The following is a 20,397-nucleotide window of genomic DNA, read 5'->3' as shown; positions in this document are numbered from 1 at the left end:
GCATTTAAAAAGGGTATTGCTGGGAGCACTTTTCTTTATGGCTATATAGCAAAAACAGCCCTTTCTTTAGATGGGCAGCAGCATTAGGATTAAGGAGGTTCCTGGCATAGATGGATTATTTCGGCAGCTGACAAACTTTTGGGGACTGCAACAGTGAAACTTTGGATCATGGAACAGAAGACTGATGGAGAGTGGAGACTATAGTACAATGTGCAAGTCAGTACTTACAAAATTATCCATGATTTCTTCAACATATCTTGGCTGCAGGTAAGTGCCTATTTTTAAGTCTAGGTTTTGCTAGAACAGTGGAGAAAGAATACATAAACTTGTTTATTTTCATAGTTTGTGTTCTACAGGATAGCAGAGTTTTCTACTGTACATTTGGTTGGGGGGGTAGGCAAAGTCTAGTAGTCAGCCGTGTTACATTTGACACCAAATATAAGAATGCATACATGAATATTTATGTTTGGATAGTCGACTAGCTGGGATGCACAGGCACCAGCCTGTCTTATTAAGCATTGTTTAGCAGTATAGTGTACTGCAAGCAAGCGTGTTTACAAGCAGTTCAGCTGTTGCTTTAAAGTAACTCGAATTATTGTGTATTTAATTAAATGCTGGAAAGAATTGTGTAGTTGGTTGGCAGTTTTCCCTAAAACGAGTATCTTTCATTATTTGTTAAAAAGAGCAGTGCAACTAGGCTCCCACTACTTCAACTCTGTCCCTCCACTAATCCTTCTATTCCATTATACATTGACCTCACCATTCATCATCCTCACTTCATAATTTCCACCTTACTATGTAATTTCCTCTTTCTGTTAATATCCTCTCAGCTCCTTTTAGTTTATCTACCTATCCTCAGTCTAGGTAGATTTCTGTACCCTATTCTTTTTACCTTAATACAGTACTTAAGCACTGTGTATTGCTTGTCAGTACTTTTAGTTATCTTATGACAGTCTGTACTGTAGCTATTATTCTATTGGATTTTATCTTATAACTGTCACATTTTTCATTGTTTTTCACAAAGGTCTCCACTGAAAATAAGCCTTTTGTGCAGTTGGGCTAACATGGGCAATAAAGACCACAGAGGTATATCTAGAAGTTTCTGGTTGGTACACTAAACTCATGCAATGACATTTTCTTCAGTATAACCATCTGTTTTTCAACGATAGCAGAAGTTTCTGATTTCTGCATTAAACCCCTGCAATGATACCTTCTCCGGTATAACAATACATATTTTAAATAATGGAAAATCTTTACATTAGAAGTCTTTTAATTAAATTGATGTGACTAGAACATATTACTCTGTCATAGATATCTTCTCTGCTGGTACATGTATCCTTTAAATTTCAGTAATAAATTTGAAACTGGGATACTTGATGCCCTTATGCTGGGAAAATGTTGATCCCTTTGAATTTATTTGTACAACACAGCTTACATGGCATACGCCGCACTACACACTGACTGACTTCACAGGAAGTACCAGAATGTGTTGAATGAAAGAAGCTACTGAAGCTAAATTAGCATTCTCATATTGATCTGACTAGCAAGCCCTTAGGTCATGTTGGGAACTGGCAACATTAAGTCATCCACTGGCTAGCTAGAGATGTACAACTCATTCCACAAAATGGAAGGGAAGGGAAGCATTCACCTGGTTATCTGAAGATGAAAACATTGTGAATTTCTGAAAGTGATAAAATTGCATCTGAACATTGCTGCTTGGTACCTGGAATGCTATTATAGACTAGATGTATCATATCCCTCCTTCAGGCTGCATATTTTTGTTTTAGATGCTTATCTGGATGATCCTTAGGCAGTCACCCCCAAACTTCACTTCTGAACTAGACCTCTCACCATTGGGCTGGGTGGAGGAGTTAATCATTATCCATGGAAACGAGTTATCTATTTCAAAATCAATCTGTTTTCATCAAGACATACATTTTTAGAGTCATCTACCAGTTTGTGTTATTGTTTTATTGCTCAGTAAACTTGAAACACATAAAATATGTTAATAATTTTATCTTTCTAAATAATGCAGTCTGTCAGTTTTAGAATTATTCTGACTTGTGCAACTGTTCTTTTCCTTCACACATACTTTGTTTCCAACAGATCTGATGGGCATGTTTGATAAAAGACGCTTTAAGAAGTTCTTAGCCTTCATTGCTAACTTTGATGAACAAGATCCACGAACATATCAGGACATTGACCCAAGAAGAACCACAATGAAGGAGATGTACAGGAAGTTTGATTTGGGTCAGGATGTGATTGATTTCACGGGGCATGCATTGGCCTGCTACAGGACCGCAGAGTAAGTTGCTATGTGAGAATAAATCATAATAAACACCTGCAGGCTCATTTCCTTGATTAAACACAACTTTTCAGAACTAAAGGAAATAAAATAGGTTAAGACCAGCAAAATAATCCTCTGCACAAAAAACATCCTATGAGTTAGAGGAATAGCTTGCATACCATACCTTAGTTGTTGTCTCATTTACATTTGGAACCCTGCCTTTTTGCATTTTGTTTTTGTTGTTCCTGTTCTTATTGTTTTTCTTTCTTTTTTTAAAATTGTCATGTCTACCTTTTTAAACTCTTTTATTCTTCTATTAAATGAGAAATAATGAACAAGACTCGTGTCACTGTGTATATTCCTCATTAGTACCCCAGTAAACTAGTCTACAGATGCTATTATGTCATCTGGTTTTATGAAATCTAGTTGGCCCTGCAAATGTTTATGTTTACAGCTGTCAGCTTTACAGCTGAAAAAATATGTGTTTCCATATTTTGTGTAATGCAGAAGGAGAATCTCTTGTCTGTTTGCTAAACAAGTGTAATTTTTTCCAGGTCAAGCACTCTTACTCGGACATTCATAACACTTTTGATATATGAGCAGCCTGCTGGCATGGTGTTTTGGTACTGACTATGCCACCAGTAACTGTGATTTTACTAGACCCCACCCCACCCCGTATCTGAGGGTTGTTTAAAGGGTGTGGGGTGAACTGGCCATGGGAGAATTCTCTCTCATTCTGAAGGAAGGGTGGGACTTTAGTTGATTATACTGCCAGTGGAAGCCAAACGGTTGTAACTGCTGTTCTCCAAGAAAATTACTTAGCTGACCTCTCACAATAGCCTAAACTGATCAGAAGTGTGAGATCCGATAATGCAAGTCACAAACATTCAAATATTAAAGTGCAATTCATTTTATCAGAAGATTTTAAAAATGTGCACTTTTTAAGCATTTTTGCTCCCCTGTACCCCATGATATGGGGAGCTATGCCTCACACCCCTCCTATTCGTCTGCTAATTCAGAGATCATCGTACCTTAGAACAGAGGGAATATTCAAAGATACAGCAGTCTTGAAATTAGTATATATTGCCCTTGTTCATACTTAAATTATTATTATACCAAGGATCACATTTGCAGTCATCAAACCTTGAATGTGAGTCTAGGCTGAGCACATATGGGAGAGTGAATGGAGACATTTCACAGCAAGGAGATGGCTGCAGTAGGCTTACAGGTGAATCCCCAACAATCCGAGGTTGATATGGGCGTCCATTTACCGCTGTGCCATCATTAACAGGGATATCACCACCCAGGACTATGGAAAGCAGGAACTGGATTAGAGGGAGCCTTTTGACGCAGAAGGAAATGGCTGTGGTGTCTGCATCAGGAGTATATTATAATGATACAAAAAATAACCGATCTGAAATGTTTTATATATTGGGTTAAAGGTCTTAGTGTTTTACCCACATGCACGCACATCTTTTAGCAGTTGCACTGTGACTATTTTTATGTAGCTATGTAAGTACAATTAATAGTGTTTTTTTATCATTGATTACCAGTCTTTTAATCTCCATTTATCTCTTCTAGTTACCTGGAAAAACCTTGCTTAGAGACCATCGCTCGCATTAAACTCTACAATGATTCCCTGACCCGCTACAGAAAAAGCCCATACTTATATCCACTCTATGGTCTTGGAGAGCTACCACAAGGGTTTGCCAGGTAGGTGACAGTTACATTCACTGTATGAACTACAAATGGGTCTTCTATGTCTTATTAAGACTAGCCTGCTCTAAACTACATTGTTTGGCTGAAAGTGCACTACTGCAACAGCTCAAGTGCATAAACTACTAAACATTTGAAATCACAGTTGTACCACTTTTGTATAAGAGAAACAAAGTACAATAGATAAGCCCAGATAAAATCACTTTAGCTAGCAGATCTAGGAGACTCTCTATCTGATACCCTCCCTGTGGGAAGAATAAAGACACTTTGTTGAAATTTCAATTAGTTTATTCAGTTAAATAGGTAGGTGGATGAGTGTTCTACCTACCTACCTAGCTAAAGTGATTTTATCATGACTAATCCTTTGTACTGCATTTCTTGTTAGCCCTGCCACCCTCTGGGTCACATGTGGGATAACAAACCTGACTCAAACCTTCTGGAATACTTCTGTTTACTTTTGTATAAAATCAGACATCAAAAAGCAAAAAAAAATAAAAATTAAAAAAAAAATTTAGAGGGTAGTAAATATTCCTGTTCCTGTACTCCCATACCACTCTTTTATATTCATATTAAGAGGTCACAGCAGCTCAGAGAAAAAGCAATGATTAAAACACAAAATGGTTTGATCTTTCTCCAAAATTCTGCAATGTTGAAGTCCAGCCAAGCTAATGGAGTCAAGCTCACACACACACACACACACACACACACACACACACACACACACACACACACACACACACACACAAGTTTTTATATGGATAGTTAAAATATCAACAAGCAAAAAAAAGCCTCAAGTAACGAGGCTTGAGCCATTGAGACCTAGCAAGTGAAGGACACTCACTACACAAAGTCATTTAGAACAATGACTGAAATGAAGAATTACAACCATGGAATGTTAGAGGTGCAGTTTTAGCCCCAGCATGGTCTTTGTCCTTGCCTGTTCCATTACTGTTAATTCTGCTTGGTCACTGACCCAGCGTGCACATTTATTTTCTCTACCTTATGCTGTGTCTGTATTCTGTTATATAAACATTATGATATAAAGTATGAAAACATAAGAATTTATACATTTCATATATACCTGGTATAATACCCTTACTCTATTCCTACTCATATCCCCCCACCCACCAGATGTAGATTTGTTTGCCATAATCTCCTAATAAGAAAAAATAGTGTAATGTTCTTTGCTTTCCAGCTTCTCACATTGCAGATATCCCATTAAACTAGACCAACACATAACTTCATCTCATTTTTTTAATAATTTGTGTTAGCTCTCCTTTCAAGATAAATATTTAAACAACTGAAGAAGCCAAACCTATACAATGAAATTTTTATTATCATATGCCTGCTCTTTCCCCTTCAGCAATTAAAAATAAAGGAGATTTGGCTTAACAAGTAGACTCAGCATTGTATTGTAAAATAACAGCTTACCATGTATACACTTTTCTTCTAAAAATTTAGGCCCGGTATGCAAAAAAACAGCCAACCAGCCTTTCATCACTATTTACTGAAGTGTTACCAGTACATACTGTCACATGTCTCACTTATTCCATTCAAATGAGACATTGAGGCTGCATTATGAGTTTGGGCCAGTTATTATACACACATCAGGACCAGTAACTTGTACATCTGCTTCATACTTCATATGCTTACTGGCTGTCTGGTTACTTCTAACACACATACACTCACACACACACACACACACACACACACACACACACACACACACACACACACACACACACACACACACACACACACACATACATGTGCATCTCCATTCAAGGTTACATTCAGACTGACACTCAAACCCTTGAACATCACTACTCAACTAACACTAACTTTGCATGTGCTCAGTACCTTATATGCACATGCTGCCTAGCTACAGTGGCTGACAAGGGTCAATATACACACTCATCTACATCCTCCCTCTTTAATTTTGTTCGACATTGCAAAATACAAGAACTAAGGCATATTTAAAAGATAGACATTATTTCAACATTTCAACAAAACATAACTGACTTCAATGGTACAATGGTACCTCCTATACCGAGCCAACAGATATTGCCAGTATACTGGCCGACAGATTCAGTGCCAACTTTACCCCCCCCCCAAAGGAACAATCACAATACCAGTAGATTGCTAGGCACCCAGTATTACTGCTGCACAGGTTAAAACAGCACTGTCCAAGGCCAAGAATACAGCTTCTATGGGACCTGACAATATCTCTGGTTGTGTTCTACCTGAACTACAGAGTGAACTGGCACCTCACCTGTGTGCCCTGTTCAAACACAGCCTCACCTCAGGCTTTGTCCCTGTTGAATGGCGCATTGCTACAGTTATCCCTCTCCACAAAGGAGGAGCGACTACAGACCCAGGGAACTATCTTCCCATTAGCCTGACAAGTCTGATATGCAAAGTTATGGAACATGTCGTCACGGACCTAATAAACAAGGATATAGGGAATCTCCAAACTCTGGATCCCACACAGTTTGGTTTTGTGAAAGGTAGATCATGCCTGCTCAACTTGGTCAACTTCTTTGAGTCAGTCACCAGAGCTGTGGATGAAGGCAATGTGGTTCATACAGTTTACCTTGATCTGGCCAAGGCTTTTGATACCATTCCCCACTCAGGAATCATAGAAAAACTAAGCTTGGCATCAACCTCTATATCACTAGGTGAGTTGCAAACTGGCTCACACATAGAACCCACAGTGTGAAAGTAGCTGACTCCAGGTCAGACTGCCGACTAGTCAGGAGTGGAATCCCACAGGGTTCGGTCCTGGGTCCTCGCCTGTTTGGTATCTACTTCTCTGAAGTCCAGGCCAACAGAAAGGGACTCTGGCTGACAAAGTTCACAGATGATTGCAAGTTGGGAGCTATTATTAACTCCCCAAGTGATGTTGACATCCTACAGAATGGCCTCACTGAGATCAACGACTGGTGTCAGAACCATGGCCTTTAAGCTCAATGCCAAAAAATGTATCGTCATCCCCTTTGGGAAAAACCCGGTTCTAATGAATTACCACATTGATGGTAGTCAACTGAACACAGAAGGCATTATAAGAGATCTGGCAACACAGGTTAACAGCAACCTCTCTTTTGATCACCACATTGCCACTGATGTTAGAAAGTCCTTCTGTGTGGCACATCTTATTACTAAGGGTTTTGCATTCAGGAAGAAAGGGGTCATTGTCTCCCTCTACTCTTCCCTCATTAGACCAATCATCGAGTACAATGCCCCATTTGGCATGTACCTCACTAAACACCTGCAACAACTGGAGAAGCTGCAAAAGTATCTTACAAAGAGGATCCTAGGCCTTAAACACTTGTCCTATATGGACAGACTCAAAAAACTCCTACTATTCTCTGTCTCATATTGCCTACTTAGAGGTGATCTCTGCTTGACGTACAAAGCCATGTTGACCCAGCTCTGTTAGAAATGCTGCATCTAAAGAAATCCCAATCCCTCTGCACCACATACTCCAGAGACCTCAACCTCATTACCGCAATTAACAGAATATGCTGGAGGGACAGGTTCATAACCCAGAGACTGCCCATGCTATGGAACAGACTTCCCATACATGTCAAGCAGAGCATTTCGCTGACCCTCTTCAAGAGAAATCTTGATGAGTGGATGGGAAACAGAAAATTCACCCCGGGGATAACTCCAGTGGCTCTACTCGACAGAGGCACTGGGAACTAAGGTCAGGTGGCACTATGCCAGGGTAATCCTATGGCTAGGCTTGTAAAGGCCCCAGGGCCATTAGCCTAGTACACACCTATGAACTTATGAACCTAAGTCCAAGTTGCTGTGTATTTAGGATTGGGTTTGCAAATTCTACCCAATCTGGTTACACAGAAATTCTGACTGGGTTTATCAACAGGGACAGTCTCTGGGGCTTCATTTAGTACTGAAATATCCAGGTTTACATCAAAGTTGTTTGAAGAAAGCATACTGTTCTTTGTTCCCACCTGGGCTTAATGACCAATTTTGATTTATTGGTCATGGATTGTGATTGGTTCTCTTATATTCCCAGTTCTATATATGTATAGTTACTGAGTTTGTCTTTATATTTATTTATTATTTTCACTGAGGAAGGCTCTGTTGAGCCGAAACCGGTCTGTATGAGCTATCTTATCTTTGAGGGATTTTTCCTTCATTGTGATTAAATACTTGTTGTTTCAGTAACCAACAGCTGCTGGCTTTGTTTGTTTTTTAATATCTTTAGATTATAGCCGTGCAGCGTCTTCCGTGCATCTGTTCTGGACCATTTGCTGACTATTTCGGTTGCTGGGGACATTTGTTGGTTCCTGTTAGCCTTTTTTGGCTATTTATCTGTTCGAAGCTCACGGAAGTATAAGAGAACTTTATGTTTGTGTGTTCCGGCTTTTCTGACTTCGATCCACTTTTCTGTAAGTGGATTTGAATCTGGGGTTCGCGGATATTCAGCCGGAAGTACGTCGTCTCATTTCCGGTATTCTCTTGCCTGTGGTATTGCTGCAAACGGATGGTGTAAACTTTCGGTTTGGCGTTCTTTTGGAACTGAAACGCTGGTTGTTTTTTTTTGGGTTTACATTGAAGATTTCCCTTTATCGTGTTCACGTTCGCTTTGTTCATCAACAGTCTGCTTATTATATGTGGTTTGGCGCACACCTTATTGGACTTTTAGGACATTGGACAATTGACTTTGGACATCTACAGCTATTGAAAGGTTATTGTTGCATTTTTATGCACATTTAAGTGGGTTGGCCATGTTTTGGTCGCCTTTCATGATTTATTATATGCTGTAACACTTTTCTAACTACATTTTTGTCCTTGTTGGCCTCTATATGTCATTTTGTGTTGCTTACTGGCAACACTTCCATAACTTATACCTCATTACAGTTTATGTGAGTTCTGTGATTTTCATTGGACATTTTGCTATAGTTATATGATACATTTTTGCTTAGTATAGCGGATACATTGGTAAAATGTTGATTTTTACTTGTCAGGCATTTTGTATTTCATAGGAATGACAGCCATTCTTCAGTTTTCTGTTTTGATATTTATGCCATATTTTCCCTATGTGAATTTTATTTGACATTTTTTGATGTTCAGTTATTGGGTTTGCCAATTTTGATAATGTGCATTTGGTAACTTATTTTTTGTTACCATTTTTTGTCCATTGGATCTTCCAGACATACACATAGGTTTTTATAATTTTTGGTTACAGATACAGCTACATTTCACTGATATATTCCAGGGCTGATTTCATATGTGCTCTAAGGGGACAGTATAATTATTGGTTTTTTGACCTATTTGCCCATTCCTTGTCAAAAAGAAACAGTATTTTACACAAATACGCAGTGTCATAATCAGATAGATTTATATTTTTCTATTTGGCTGCTTATTGTATTTGTGTATGTAAGGGAATTTCTATACATATAAGACCTATACACAATATGAGGTTTTAATACTATTTACTTCATTACTGTCTATTGTATTCTGGTCTTTTTTGTTTCTTTTGATTGAATGTGAATGAGCAGGCTTAAATGATTGATTGAGCATATGGTTTGCACCCCTTGATATTGATGTGTATGTGTAGCTAGTGCTGTATTACTGTTTTACTTATGACATATTTGTTTATATAGTGTTTTGGTCTGGTTTAGCTCTTTGGATTAAAATATGGCATTGTCACCCCTTATTCAGGGGTTATCATCTGACATGGATGATTTATCTGTGTTTGGCTTGGGCCTGCACAGTTCCACACATTTTTCTTCTATTGGTGAATCCAATCTGAACAACCAATGTGACATGTTCTTTAGTTCACTCAATAAAAACATGAAAATGGTTAGGACTAACGTTTGGCATTTACGCCTTTTTAAGGCATATCAACGGAAAAATATTACGCCTCGAGGCCTTAGGGTGAAGGTGCAGCCTTTGGTTCAAAAACCCCCCTAAAATCGCTTCGCATTAAACTCTACAATGATTCCCTGACCTCGCTACAGAAAAAGCCCATACTTATATCCACTCTATGGTCTTGGAGAGCTACCACAAGGGTTTGCCAGGTAGGTGACAGTTACATTCACTGTATGAACTACAAATGGGTCTTCTATGTCTTATTAAGACTAGCCTGCTCTAAACTACATTGTTTGGCTGAAAGTGCACTACTGCAACAGCTCAAGTGCATAAACTACTAAACATTTGAAATCACAGTTGTACCACTTTTGTATAAGAGAAACAAAGTACAATAGATAAGTCCAGATAAAATCACTTTAGCTAGCAGATCTAGGAGACTCTCTATCTGATACCCTCCCTGTGGGAAGAATAAAGACACCTTGTTGAAATTTCAATTAGTTTATTCAGTTAAATAGGTAGATGGATGAGTGTTCTACCTACCTACCTAGCTAAAGTGATTTTATCATGACTAATCCTTTGTACTGCATTTCTTGTTAGCCCTGCCACCCTCTGGGTCACATGTGGGATACCAAACCTGACTCAAACCTTCTGGAATACTTCTGTTTACTTTTGTATAAAAGCAGACATCAAAAAGCAAAAAAAATAAAAATAAAAAAATTAAAAAAAAAATTTAGGGGGTAGTAAATATTCCTGTTCCTGTACTCCCATACCACTCGTTTATATTCATATTAAGAGGTCACAGCAGCTCAGAGAAAAAGCAATGATTAAAACACAAAAAAGGGTTGATCTTTCTACAAAATTCTGCAATGTTGAAGTCCAGCCAAGCTAATGGAGTCAAGCTCACACACACACACACACACACACACACACACACACACACACACACACACAAGTTTTTATATGGATAGTTAAAATATCAACAAGTAAAAAAAAGTCTCAAGTAACGAGGCTTGAGCCATTGAGACCTAGCAACTGAAGGACACTCACTACACAAAGTCATTTAGAACAATGACTGAAATGAAGAATTATAACCATGGAATGTTAGAGGTGCATTTTTAGCCCCAGTATGGTCTTTGTCCTTGCCTGTTCCATTACTGTTAATTCTGCTTGGTCACTGACCCAGCTTACACATTTATTTTCTCTACCTTATGCTGTGTCTGTATTCTGTTATATAAACATTATGATATAAAGTATGAAAACATAAGAATTTATACATTTCATATATACCTGGTATAATACCCTTACTCTATTTCTACTCATATCCCCCCACCCACCAGATGTAGATTTGTTTGCCATAATCTCCTAATAAGAAAAAATAATGTAATGTTCTTTGCTTTCCAGCTTCTCACATTTTGCAGATATCCCATTAAACTAGACCAACACATAACTTCATCTCATTTTTTTAACCCATTGGTGTTAGCTCTCCTTTCAAGATAAATATTTAAACAACTGAATAAGCCAAACCTATACAATGAAATTTGTATTATCATATGCCTGCTCTTTCCCCTTTAGCAATTAAAAATAAAGGAGATTTGGCTTAACAAGTAGACTCAGCATTGTATTGTAAAATAACAGCTTACCATGTATACACTTTTCTTCTAAAAATTTAGGCCCGGTATGCAAAAAAACAGCCAACCAGCCTTTCATCACTATTTACTGAAGTGTTACCAGTACATACTGTCGCATGTCTCACTTATTCCATTCAAATGAGACATTGAGGCTGCATTATGAGTTTGGGCCAGTTATTATACACACATCAGGAGCCGTAACTTGTACATCTGCTTCATACTTCATATGCTTACTGGCTGTCTGGTTACTTCTAACACACATACACTCACACACACACACACACACACACACACACACACACACACACACACACACACACACACACACACACACACACACACACACACATACATGTGCATCTCCATTCAAGGTTACATTCAGACTGACACTCAAACCTTTGAACATCACTACTCAACTAACACTAACTTTGCATGTGCTTAGTAACTTATATGCACATGCTGCCTAGCTACAGTGGCTGACAAGGGTCAATATACACACTGATCTACATCCTCCCTCTTTAATTTTGTTCGACATTGCAAAATACAAGAACTAAGGCATATTTAAAAGATAGACATTATTTCAACATTACATAACTGACTTCAATGGTACAATGGTACCTCCTATACCGAGCCAACAGATATTGCCAGTATACTGGCTGACAGATTCAGTGCCAACTTTACCTCCCCCCCAAAGGAACAATCACAATACCAGTAGATTGCTAGGCACCCAGTATTACTGCTGCACAGGTTAAAACAGCACTGTCCAAGGCCAAGAATACAGCTTCTATGGGACCTGACAATATCTCTGGTTGTGTTCTACCTGAACTACAGAGTGAACTGGCACCTCACCTGAGTGCCCTGTTCAAACACAGCCTCATCTCAGGCTTTGTCCCTATTGAATGGCGCATTGCTGCAGTTATCCCTCTCCACAAAGGAGGAGCGACTACAGACCCAGGGAACTATCTTCCCATTAGCCTGACGAGTCTGATATGCAAAGCTATGGAACGCGTCATCATGGACCTAATAAACAAGGATATAGGGAATCTCCAAACTCTGGATCCCACACAGTTTGGTTTTGTGAAGGGTAGATCATGCCTGCTCATTGGTCGACTTCTTTGAGTCAGTCACCAGAGCTGTGGATGAAGGCAAGGTGGTTCATACAGCCTACCTTGATCTGGCCAAGGCTTTTGATACCATTCCCCACTCAGTAATCATAGAAAAACTAAGCTTGGCATCAACCCCTATATCACTAGGTGAGTTGCAAACTGGCTCACACACAGAACCCACAGTGTGAAAGTAGCTGTCTCCAGGTCAGACTGCCGACTAGTCAGGAGTGGAGTCCCACAGGGTTTGGTCCTGGGTCCTTGCCTGTTTGGTATCTACTTCTCTGAAGTCCAGGCCAACAGAAAGGGACTCTGGCTGACAAAGTTCACAGATGATTGCAAGTTGGGAGCTATTATTAACTCCCCAAGTGATGTTGACATCCTACAGAATGGCCTCACTGACATCAACGACTGGTGTCAGAACCATGGCCTTTAAGCTTAATGCCAAAAAATGTATCATCATCCCCTTTGGGAAAAACCCGGTTCTAATGAATTACCACATTGATGGTAGTCAACTGAACACAGAAGGCATTATAAGAGATCTGGCAACACAGGTTAACAGCAACCTCTCTTTTGATCACCACATTGCCACTGAGGTTAGAAAGTCCTTCTGTGTGGCACATCTTATTACTAAGGGTTTTGCATTCAGGAAGAAAGAGGTCGTTGTCTCCCTCTACTCTTCCCTCATTAGACCAATCATCGAGTACAATGCCCCATTTGGCATGTACCTCACTAAACACCTGCAACAACTGGAGAAGCTGCAAAAGTATCTTACAAAGAGGATCCTAGGCCTTAAATGCTTGTCCTATATGGACAGACTCAAAAAACTCCAACTATTCTCTGTCTCATATTGCCTACTTAGAGGTGATCTCTGCTTGACTTACAAAGCCATGTTGACCCAGCTCTGTTAGAAATGCTACATCTAAAGAAATCCCAATCCCTCTGCACCACATACTCCAGAGGCCTCAACCTCATTACCACAATTAACAGAATATGCTGGAGGGACAGGTTCATAACCCAGAGACTGCCCATGCTATGGAACAGACTTCCCATACATGTCAAGCAGAGCATTTCACTGACCCTCTTCAAGAGAAATCTTGATGAGTGGATGGGAAACAGAAAATTCACCCCGGGGATAACTCCAGTGGCTCTACTCGACAGAGGCACTGGGAACTAAGGTCGGGTGGTACTATGCCAGGGTAACCCTAGGGCTAGGCTTGTAAAGGCCCCAGAGCCATTAGCCTAGTACACACCTATGAACCTACGAACCTAAGTCCAAGTTGCTGTGTATTTAGGATTGGGTTTGCAAATTCTACCCAATCTGGTTACACAGAAATTCTGACTGGGTTTATCAACAGGGACAGTCTCTGGGGCTTCATTTAGTACTGGAATATCCAGGTTTACATCAAAGTTGTTTGAAGAAAGCATACTGTCCTTTTGAATTCGAACAGTTGATGAGTCACTCTGTAAATTAGAGTCACTGGCACAGGCAATCTGCTGTGGCACCGGTTCTGAGACAGGTAACACACATCTACAATTCCTTTTGTAATCCATTCCTTCAGATTGGATGATGTAAGATTTTGATTCCGACCAAATGTCCTTCACAAGTCCTACACGATCATGGCCTTTGGATGTTTGCATTCTCACAACTTCTCCTTGTAACAATGGTCAAAGGGATTTACTGGTTTTATCATAGTAGAACTTTTGTAACTAGTGTTTTATCGAAAGTTGAGCCTTGACTGACCACTCTTATTATTCTTTGAGTTTGGTACTAACAATTGTTTTTCTGATTGGATGAGTTATTCATGTCTGTCTGGACATCAGTCTTTGAGCAGGTGAACCAAGCAAGTTGTCTCAAAGAATGTTTTTGAGATTTAGTAGATTAAGGAATACATCAGTATCATCTCTTTTGGATTTCTCCAACAAGTGCTTTGCACTCTGAACTGCACGTTCAGCTAGACTGTTAGTATGTGGATACTCAGGACTACTGGTAACATGACCAAAGTCCCAAGACTCAGCAAATTTCTTGAACTGCTGAAAAATAAATGTGCAACATTGTCAGACATGACTGTGCAGACCTCCATGGACAGAAAAATGCCTCTTCAATTTTGTAATGACTGTGCTGGACATCAAGTTAGGAAGCAGGTCAATTTCAAACCAACCTGAATAGGAGTCTACTAACACCAAGTAATGTTGACCATTCCATTCAGAAATATCTACAGCAACCATCAACCATGGTAATTCAGGAATATGGTGTAGGTGAAGTGGTTCTTTTTGTTGATGCGGTTTGGTGCTGTTGCAAACTGAACATGATAGAGTTTCATTCTCTACATGTTTGGACATAGAAGGCCAAAATACAATGCCTCTTGCCCTTATTTTGTTTAAATCAGTACCTGGGTGACCAGAATGCAAAATGTTTATATATTTCTGTTGTAATGCTTTAGGAATTACCACTTTTGGACCTTTCATGATGATTCCATCTTCCATCATGAGCTCATCTCTGTAAGGAAAACACTGCTGAATGTCAAGTGGTAAACTGGTTTGTCGTGTTGGCCATCCTTGACTGATAACATTTTTCAGCTTCTGGAGAACTTGGTCTGAAGCTGTGTGATATCTTAGTTCATCAAGCTGTAATAACGAAAAATGTCTGACTTCCATGACTTCAAAGTCTGCTGTTCATCCTCATGCTGCTCAGTAGTTTGTCTGGGTGCATGTGACAAAGCATCAGCAAGGTAGAAGTGTTTGCATTTTTTTGTAAACTATACTGAAATTGTACTTTTGCAATTTTAACATCATGCTTTGGAGTCAAGCTGGAGCTGTATGTATTGGCTTTTTCAAAATTGTCACTAATGGTTGGTGATCAGTCTCTATTTGGATAGATCTGCCATAAATATTATCATTGAACTTAGAATATGTGAACACTACTGCCAAAAGTTATTTTTCTATTTGTGCTTAATGCATCCCTGAGTTAAAGTTCTTGATGCATAAGCAACTGATAAGCCTTCTTGAGGACAAGCTGCACCAAGGCCGTACCTTGAAGCATCACAAGAAAGAGTTACAGGTTTGTGAACATTTTAATATGTCAGTGTGGGTGGACTGGCAATTTGCTTCTTCAGAATATCAAATTCTTTTTGGTGTTGTTCCAACCAGGACCAGTTTACATTTTTGCATGCCAACTCATGTAATAGTGCAGAAAGCTTACTAAAGTCTGGGATGAACTTTACTAAATAGTTGATCTTACCTAGAAAACGTTGTAAAGCTGTGACATTCTCTGGAACTGGCATTTCAGCAATTGCTGTTTGCTTAGACAGATCTGGTTGTAAGCCCGAACTTGTAAACAAATATCCCACATAAGTAACTTCTTTCAGTTTAAATTTACATTTCTGAGGATTCAGTTTGAGATTTACTTCACATGCATGGTCTAAACTTTCCTGAGATTTCTATCATGTTCGTATTCACCATTGTTCCAACAATAATGTCATCTACTATAAAATCACATGTATATCCAGCAAATATTTGTTCCATTTCACATTGAAATACCTCACTGGCAGAATTGATTCCAATGGCATTCTTAAAAATTTCTATCTCCCAAATGGTGTACTGAATGTAGTTAACAATTAAATTCACCATTTTGTCTAGTTCTGCTTTTACTTTACTCTGCATTGCTACTGGAATCTGCCATGTTGGTCTGATAACTGGACTTATTTCATGGTGTAACTTCATTGAATATGTGACTGGAAATTTACCAAGCTCATCTCTGAAAATATCAGCATATTCACTAAAAATGCTCTGGGCAAATTTTATTTTTATTTTATTTTACATTTATTTTACATTTTTTGGCTGGGCTAGTCTAGCTGGATACATGTCCATTTTCAGTAGAGGCGCAGGGAGATAAGCTCCAAGCATTAGTAAATTACAAAAAAAATTACAATAATTAAAATGATTAAATTCAAATACAAAGAGATTAAAAATGTTTTGACCGAATAAAAATTGTTTCTATGAATAATAGCTCGCAGTCTATGCAAGGTTTAAAATACAATATAAAAGTAAAAATTGTGTCTATGAATAATATCTCACAGTCTATGCAAAGGTTAGAAATACAATCGAGTACAAGAACACTCAGAATTCCAAAGTAATGATTTGTAGGTCAGAGAAAGAGAAAGAGAGAACAGTAGAAGAAAGAAAAAAAGAAGGGCTAGAATAAAGTTATATTCTATTGATTAAAGCTGCAGAGGGGACAGAGGCCAGGAGGAAGGGGTATAGAAAGAAGAGCATTAAGGGGGAAAAAGTAGGATTTAGTCAGGTTTAGAACAGGGACAAAGCCAATGAATTTTCAGATGTTCTTTGAGATGTTTCTTGAAGAGTGGTGTGGATGAGAGAGATGTGAGTGTGCTAGGAAGCTTGTTCCAGATTTTACCCACAATGTTAGTAAAAAATGAGTCCCCAGCTTTATTGTTAGATTTAATATTGGAGATTAATAGCTTATTTGCTGAGCGAAGTGTTGCAAGATTTCTATATGGGGAGATCAGGTTAGTGAGGATTGGGGTATTATTTGAGTGATAAAGAATATTATGTGAGATAACCAGTTGATTATAAAGTAGATGGTTTTGTAGTTCTGACCATCCGAGTTGTTTAAGGTTGTGACAGTGGTGGGTACTGAAGGGGATGGCAGTGACAAATCTAGCTATGTTATTATAGCTAGTTTCAAGCTTGCTTAGATTGTGTTTTGATAGATTGATGTATATGGCAGAAGCATAGAATAGGGTAGAAATTAGGTGAGTCTGGGCAATGGAGGTTCTAGCTAGTGGTGTGAGGAAGGGTTTGATTCTATACAGGGAGCCTAGTTTTTTATTGACAGTCTGTATAGTATTGTTGATATGATCATCGTAGCTGAGGTTATTATCTATGGTTATACCCAGTAGACGTGTGGTAGTGTAAGGGGAAATAGTAGTTCCATTGTTAGGGGGTAATTGTGAAGTGGAACTCTGGTGACTTTTGGGTGGGAGCAAAAAGTAACAATTTTGTTTTTTTAGGGTTTAGGAGGAGGCAATGATGGGTGAACCAAATTTCAACAGTGTTAAATACTATTTGAGTAAGAGTCTGAAGAGTGATTGATGACTTAGCAGTACAGATTAAAGTAGAATCATCAGCGTATTGTATGCATGTGGCTTATGGAACAACAGTATTTAGATCATTAATAAAAATGGAAAATAGAAGAGGGCCTAGGATATAGCCTTGAGGGACTCCAATCTTTACGGGGAGGGGTGTGGAGAGATTATTGTCCCAGAGCACTGCTTGTTGTCTATTTTTTAGATAGGATGTAAACCAAAGTATTGCTTGTGGGTCAAGAGATTGGGCTTTTAGCACATTGATTAGTAAGTCATGGTTAACCATATCAAAGACTTTTGATAGGTCAATAAATAGTGCAGAAGATAGAAAGTTATTATTTCGATTCTTGTTTATACAGTCAGTAAAAGATAGAAGGGCGGTAGTTGTACTATGAAAGGGACTAAAGCCGTGCTGACAGTTGGCAAGTAAATTATTGTGGAGCAGGTGTTGAAGTAGTTGATGGTGAATACATTTTTCCATTATTTTGGCCAATGGAGAGAGTAATGCAATTGGTTGGAAGTTGGAGATATCAGTGGATTTGCCTCCTTTATGTAAGGGGATTATATGGGAGACTTTCCATATGGATGGGATGTTACCTTCTATGATTGTTCGGTTTATAAGGATGGATATGGGATATGCTATGACTTTGGAAGCTATTTGAAGGTATTCTGCTGGCAGGTGGTCGGCAGAAGGGGTGCAAGGTTTGAGTTTTTGAAGGAGTTTGCAGATTAAGGATGTTGGCACAGGTTGTATATAGAAGGAAGGTACTGAACTGTTTGTGTTTTGTAAAGTGCTGGGGGAAATGGGAGATATTGTCTTTGCAAGAGTTTGTATAGTTTCTGTGAAGTAATTATTAAAGGCATCCGCTATTTGCAAAGGGTTATTATGGGGAACTAAAGATGGGGCTGGAGTTTTGGTATGTCCTGGTTGGAGAAGTTTATTAATGCCTGACCAAAACTTTTGAGGGTTTTTTGGGTGTGATTGTTGAAGGTGGAAATAATAGTTTTTCTTGTCTAAGATAATGTCATTTTTGGTTGCATTTCTTAGCTGTTTAAAGTATAGGTGGTCTGCAGAGCTCTTAAAGGCTCTCCATTTGGCCCATATTTTGTTCTGTAGGAGCATTTTTTCCCTGGTTTGTTTTGTGAGCCATGAGGCTGTTTTGGTCCTAACTCGGGAAGAGCGAAGGGGGGCATGGAGATCTAAGATTTGTAGGAATTTAGTATTAAAGAAAGAAACTGCTTCATCCAGTTTGAGTTGCTTCAGAGGTGACCAGTTACAGGCCTTTAGTTCGTTTTGAAAGCTCTCTGCTTTAAAGTGTTTTTTGGAATGATAGGTTATAAAAGTGTTATTAATAGGAGTATGAGCCTTTTGCTTTGTTATGTAGGTAAGAACATGGTCACTAAGGTCATCTGGAAGTGTTCCTGAAGTATAGGTTTCAGGATGACTATTTATAAGTATCCAGTCAAGAGTGGCTTCTTTATTACTAGGTTTGTGGATTCTTGTGGGGTGTTTATTATTTGAGTGAAACCATAAAGATTAATGTGGGTGTTAGGATTAGGAGAGTTACAGGTAGTCCAGTCAATGTTAAAATCACCTAGTACAATAGTTTCTTGAGGTAGTAGGGTGGAAAGGCTACTAAGAATATTTTCAAGAGTGTTAATATTATTTCCTGGAGGAATGTAGGTGCAGATTATATAAATAGATTTAGATTTATTAAGTTGGAGTTTAACGGTAAGGGTTTCTGCATTGGTATTTGAGGGTAGTAACACATTAAAGGATGAAACTAGAAGTTCAGATTTATACAAGATAGTTACACCTCCACCCTTCTTGGTTGTACGGTCACATCTTAGGATGTTATATCCAGGTGGGGTTATTTCTAGGTCATGAGTAGAGGGTTTCAACCAAGTTTCTGTAAGGCAAAGGATATCAAATGCATGCACTTGTAAGAGAGCATGCAGTTGACTAAGTTTGTTGTTAATACTACGGATATTGAGTTGAGCTATTCTAAGAGAGTTACCTAGTTTTATAGAGGTAGAGACACTATTAGATGTTTTTTTTTTGTGGGTTATTGTAAATTGGAGGGTTTGGGCCTGGATTATGATGAATATTGCCATCTAATAGAAGTTGAGTGGGATGTTTTAGTAAAGTCTTTATACTTTTAAGGTACTTGGGTGGGCTTATCTTGCTGGAGAAGTAAGTAAGATGGGAAGATCTATGGAACCTTGGGAGTAGGTAAACTGAAGTAGAGGTTATATTGCTATGGGAGAAGAAGCTGACTTGTGTGATTGGTAATGTTTGTTGATGGGAAGGTTCATTATTAACTAAAGAGAAGTATTCGTAGATGGTTAGGGCATAGGGTAAAGTTAGGAATATTAATGAAGAAGTAATAAGAAGAGAGTTTTTAAGGGTATAGTTATGTAAGAAGGTCATTTGTGATAGTGGGGTTAAGAGGTTATGTAAAGAGTTAGACAAAGTAAAGATAAGAGATGTATGGTAGAATAGCTGAGAGGTGACTTATGGGAGGGGTAGCAGAGAAGTAGAGGGATGAATTGTACTATTGTAGTAGGGTGGGGTTGGTTATGGAGAGAGTTGGAGAAGGGGTGGAGTTGATAAGTAGTAGTCTAAGGTGATAGGATGAGTAGTTACGTGGGTGTGGTTAGAGATGTTTAAGTTTAACAGCACTGGGGTGGGTGGGAATTGGGGGTAGGGTAGG

At 38.8% G+C, this 20,397-nt stretch overlaps 1 protein-coding gene across 1 annotated transcript in view; it reads left to right on the top strand.

Moving 5' to 3' along the window:
* Positions 1 to 20,397, top strand: part of LOC122807582 (rab GDP dissociation inhibitor beta-like) — a 461,207-nt gene that overhangs the window by 206,460 nt on the left and 234,350 nt on the right. The window contains exons 5-6 of the mRNA XM_044078496.1: positions 2,107 to 2,305; positions 3,869 to 4,000. Of these exons, the coding sequence (XP_043934431.1) occupies positions 2,107 to 2,305; positions 3,869 to 4,000 (331 nt within the window). The remainder of the gene's footprint in view (positions 1 to 2,106; positions 2,306 to 3,868; positions 4,001 to 20,397) is intronic.

Source organism: Protopterus annectens, chromosome 7.part1, assembly GCF_019279795.1.
Source record: "Protopterus annectens isolate FY-2018-M chromosome 7.part1, PAN1.0, whole genome shotgun sequence".
Classification (NCBI taxonomy): Eukaryota; Metazoa; Chordata; order Ceratodontiformes; family Protopteridae; genus Protopterus; species Protopterus annectens.
This window is presented reverse-complemented; position numbering and strand designations above follow the sequence as displayed.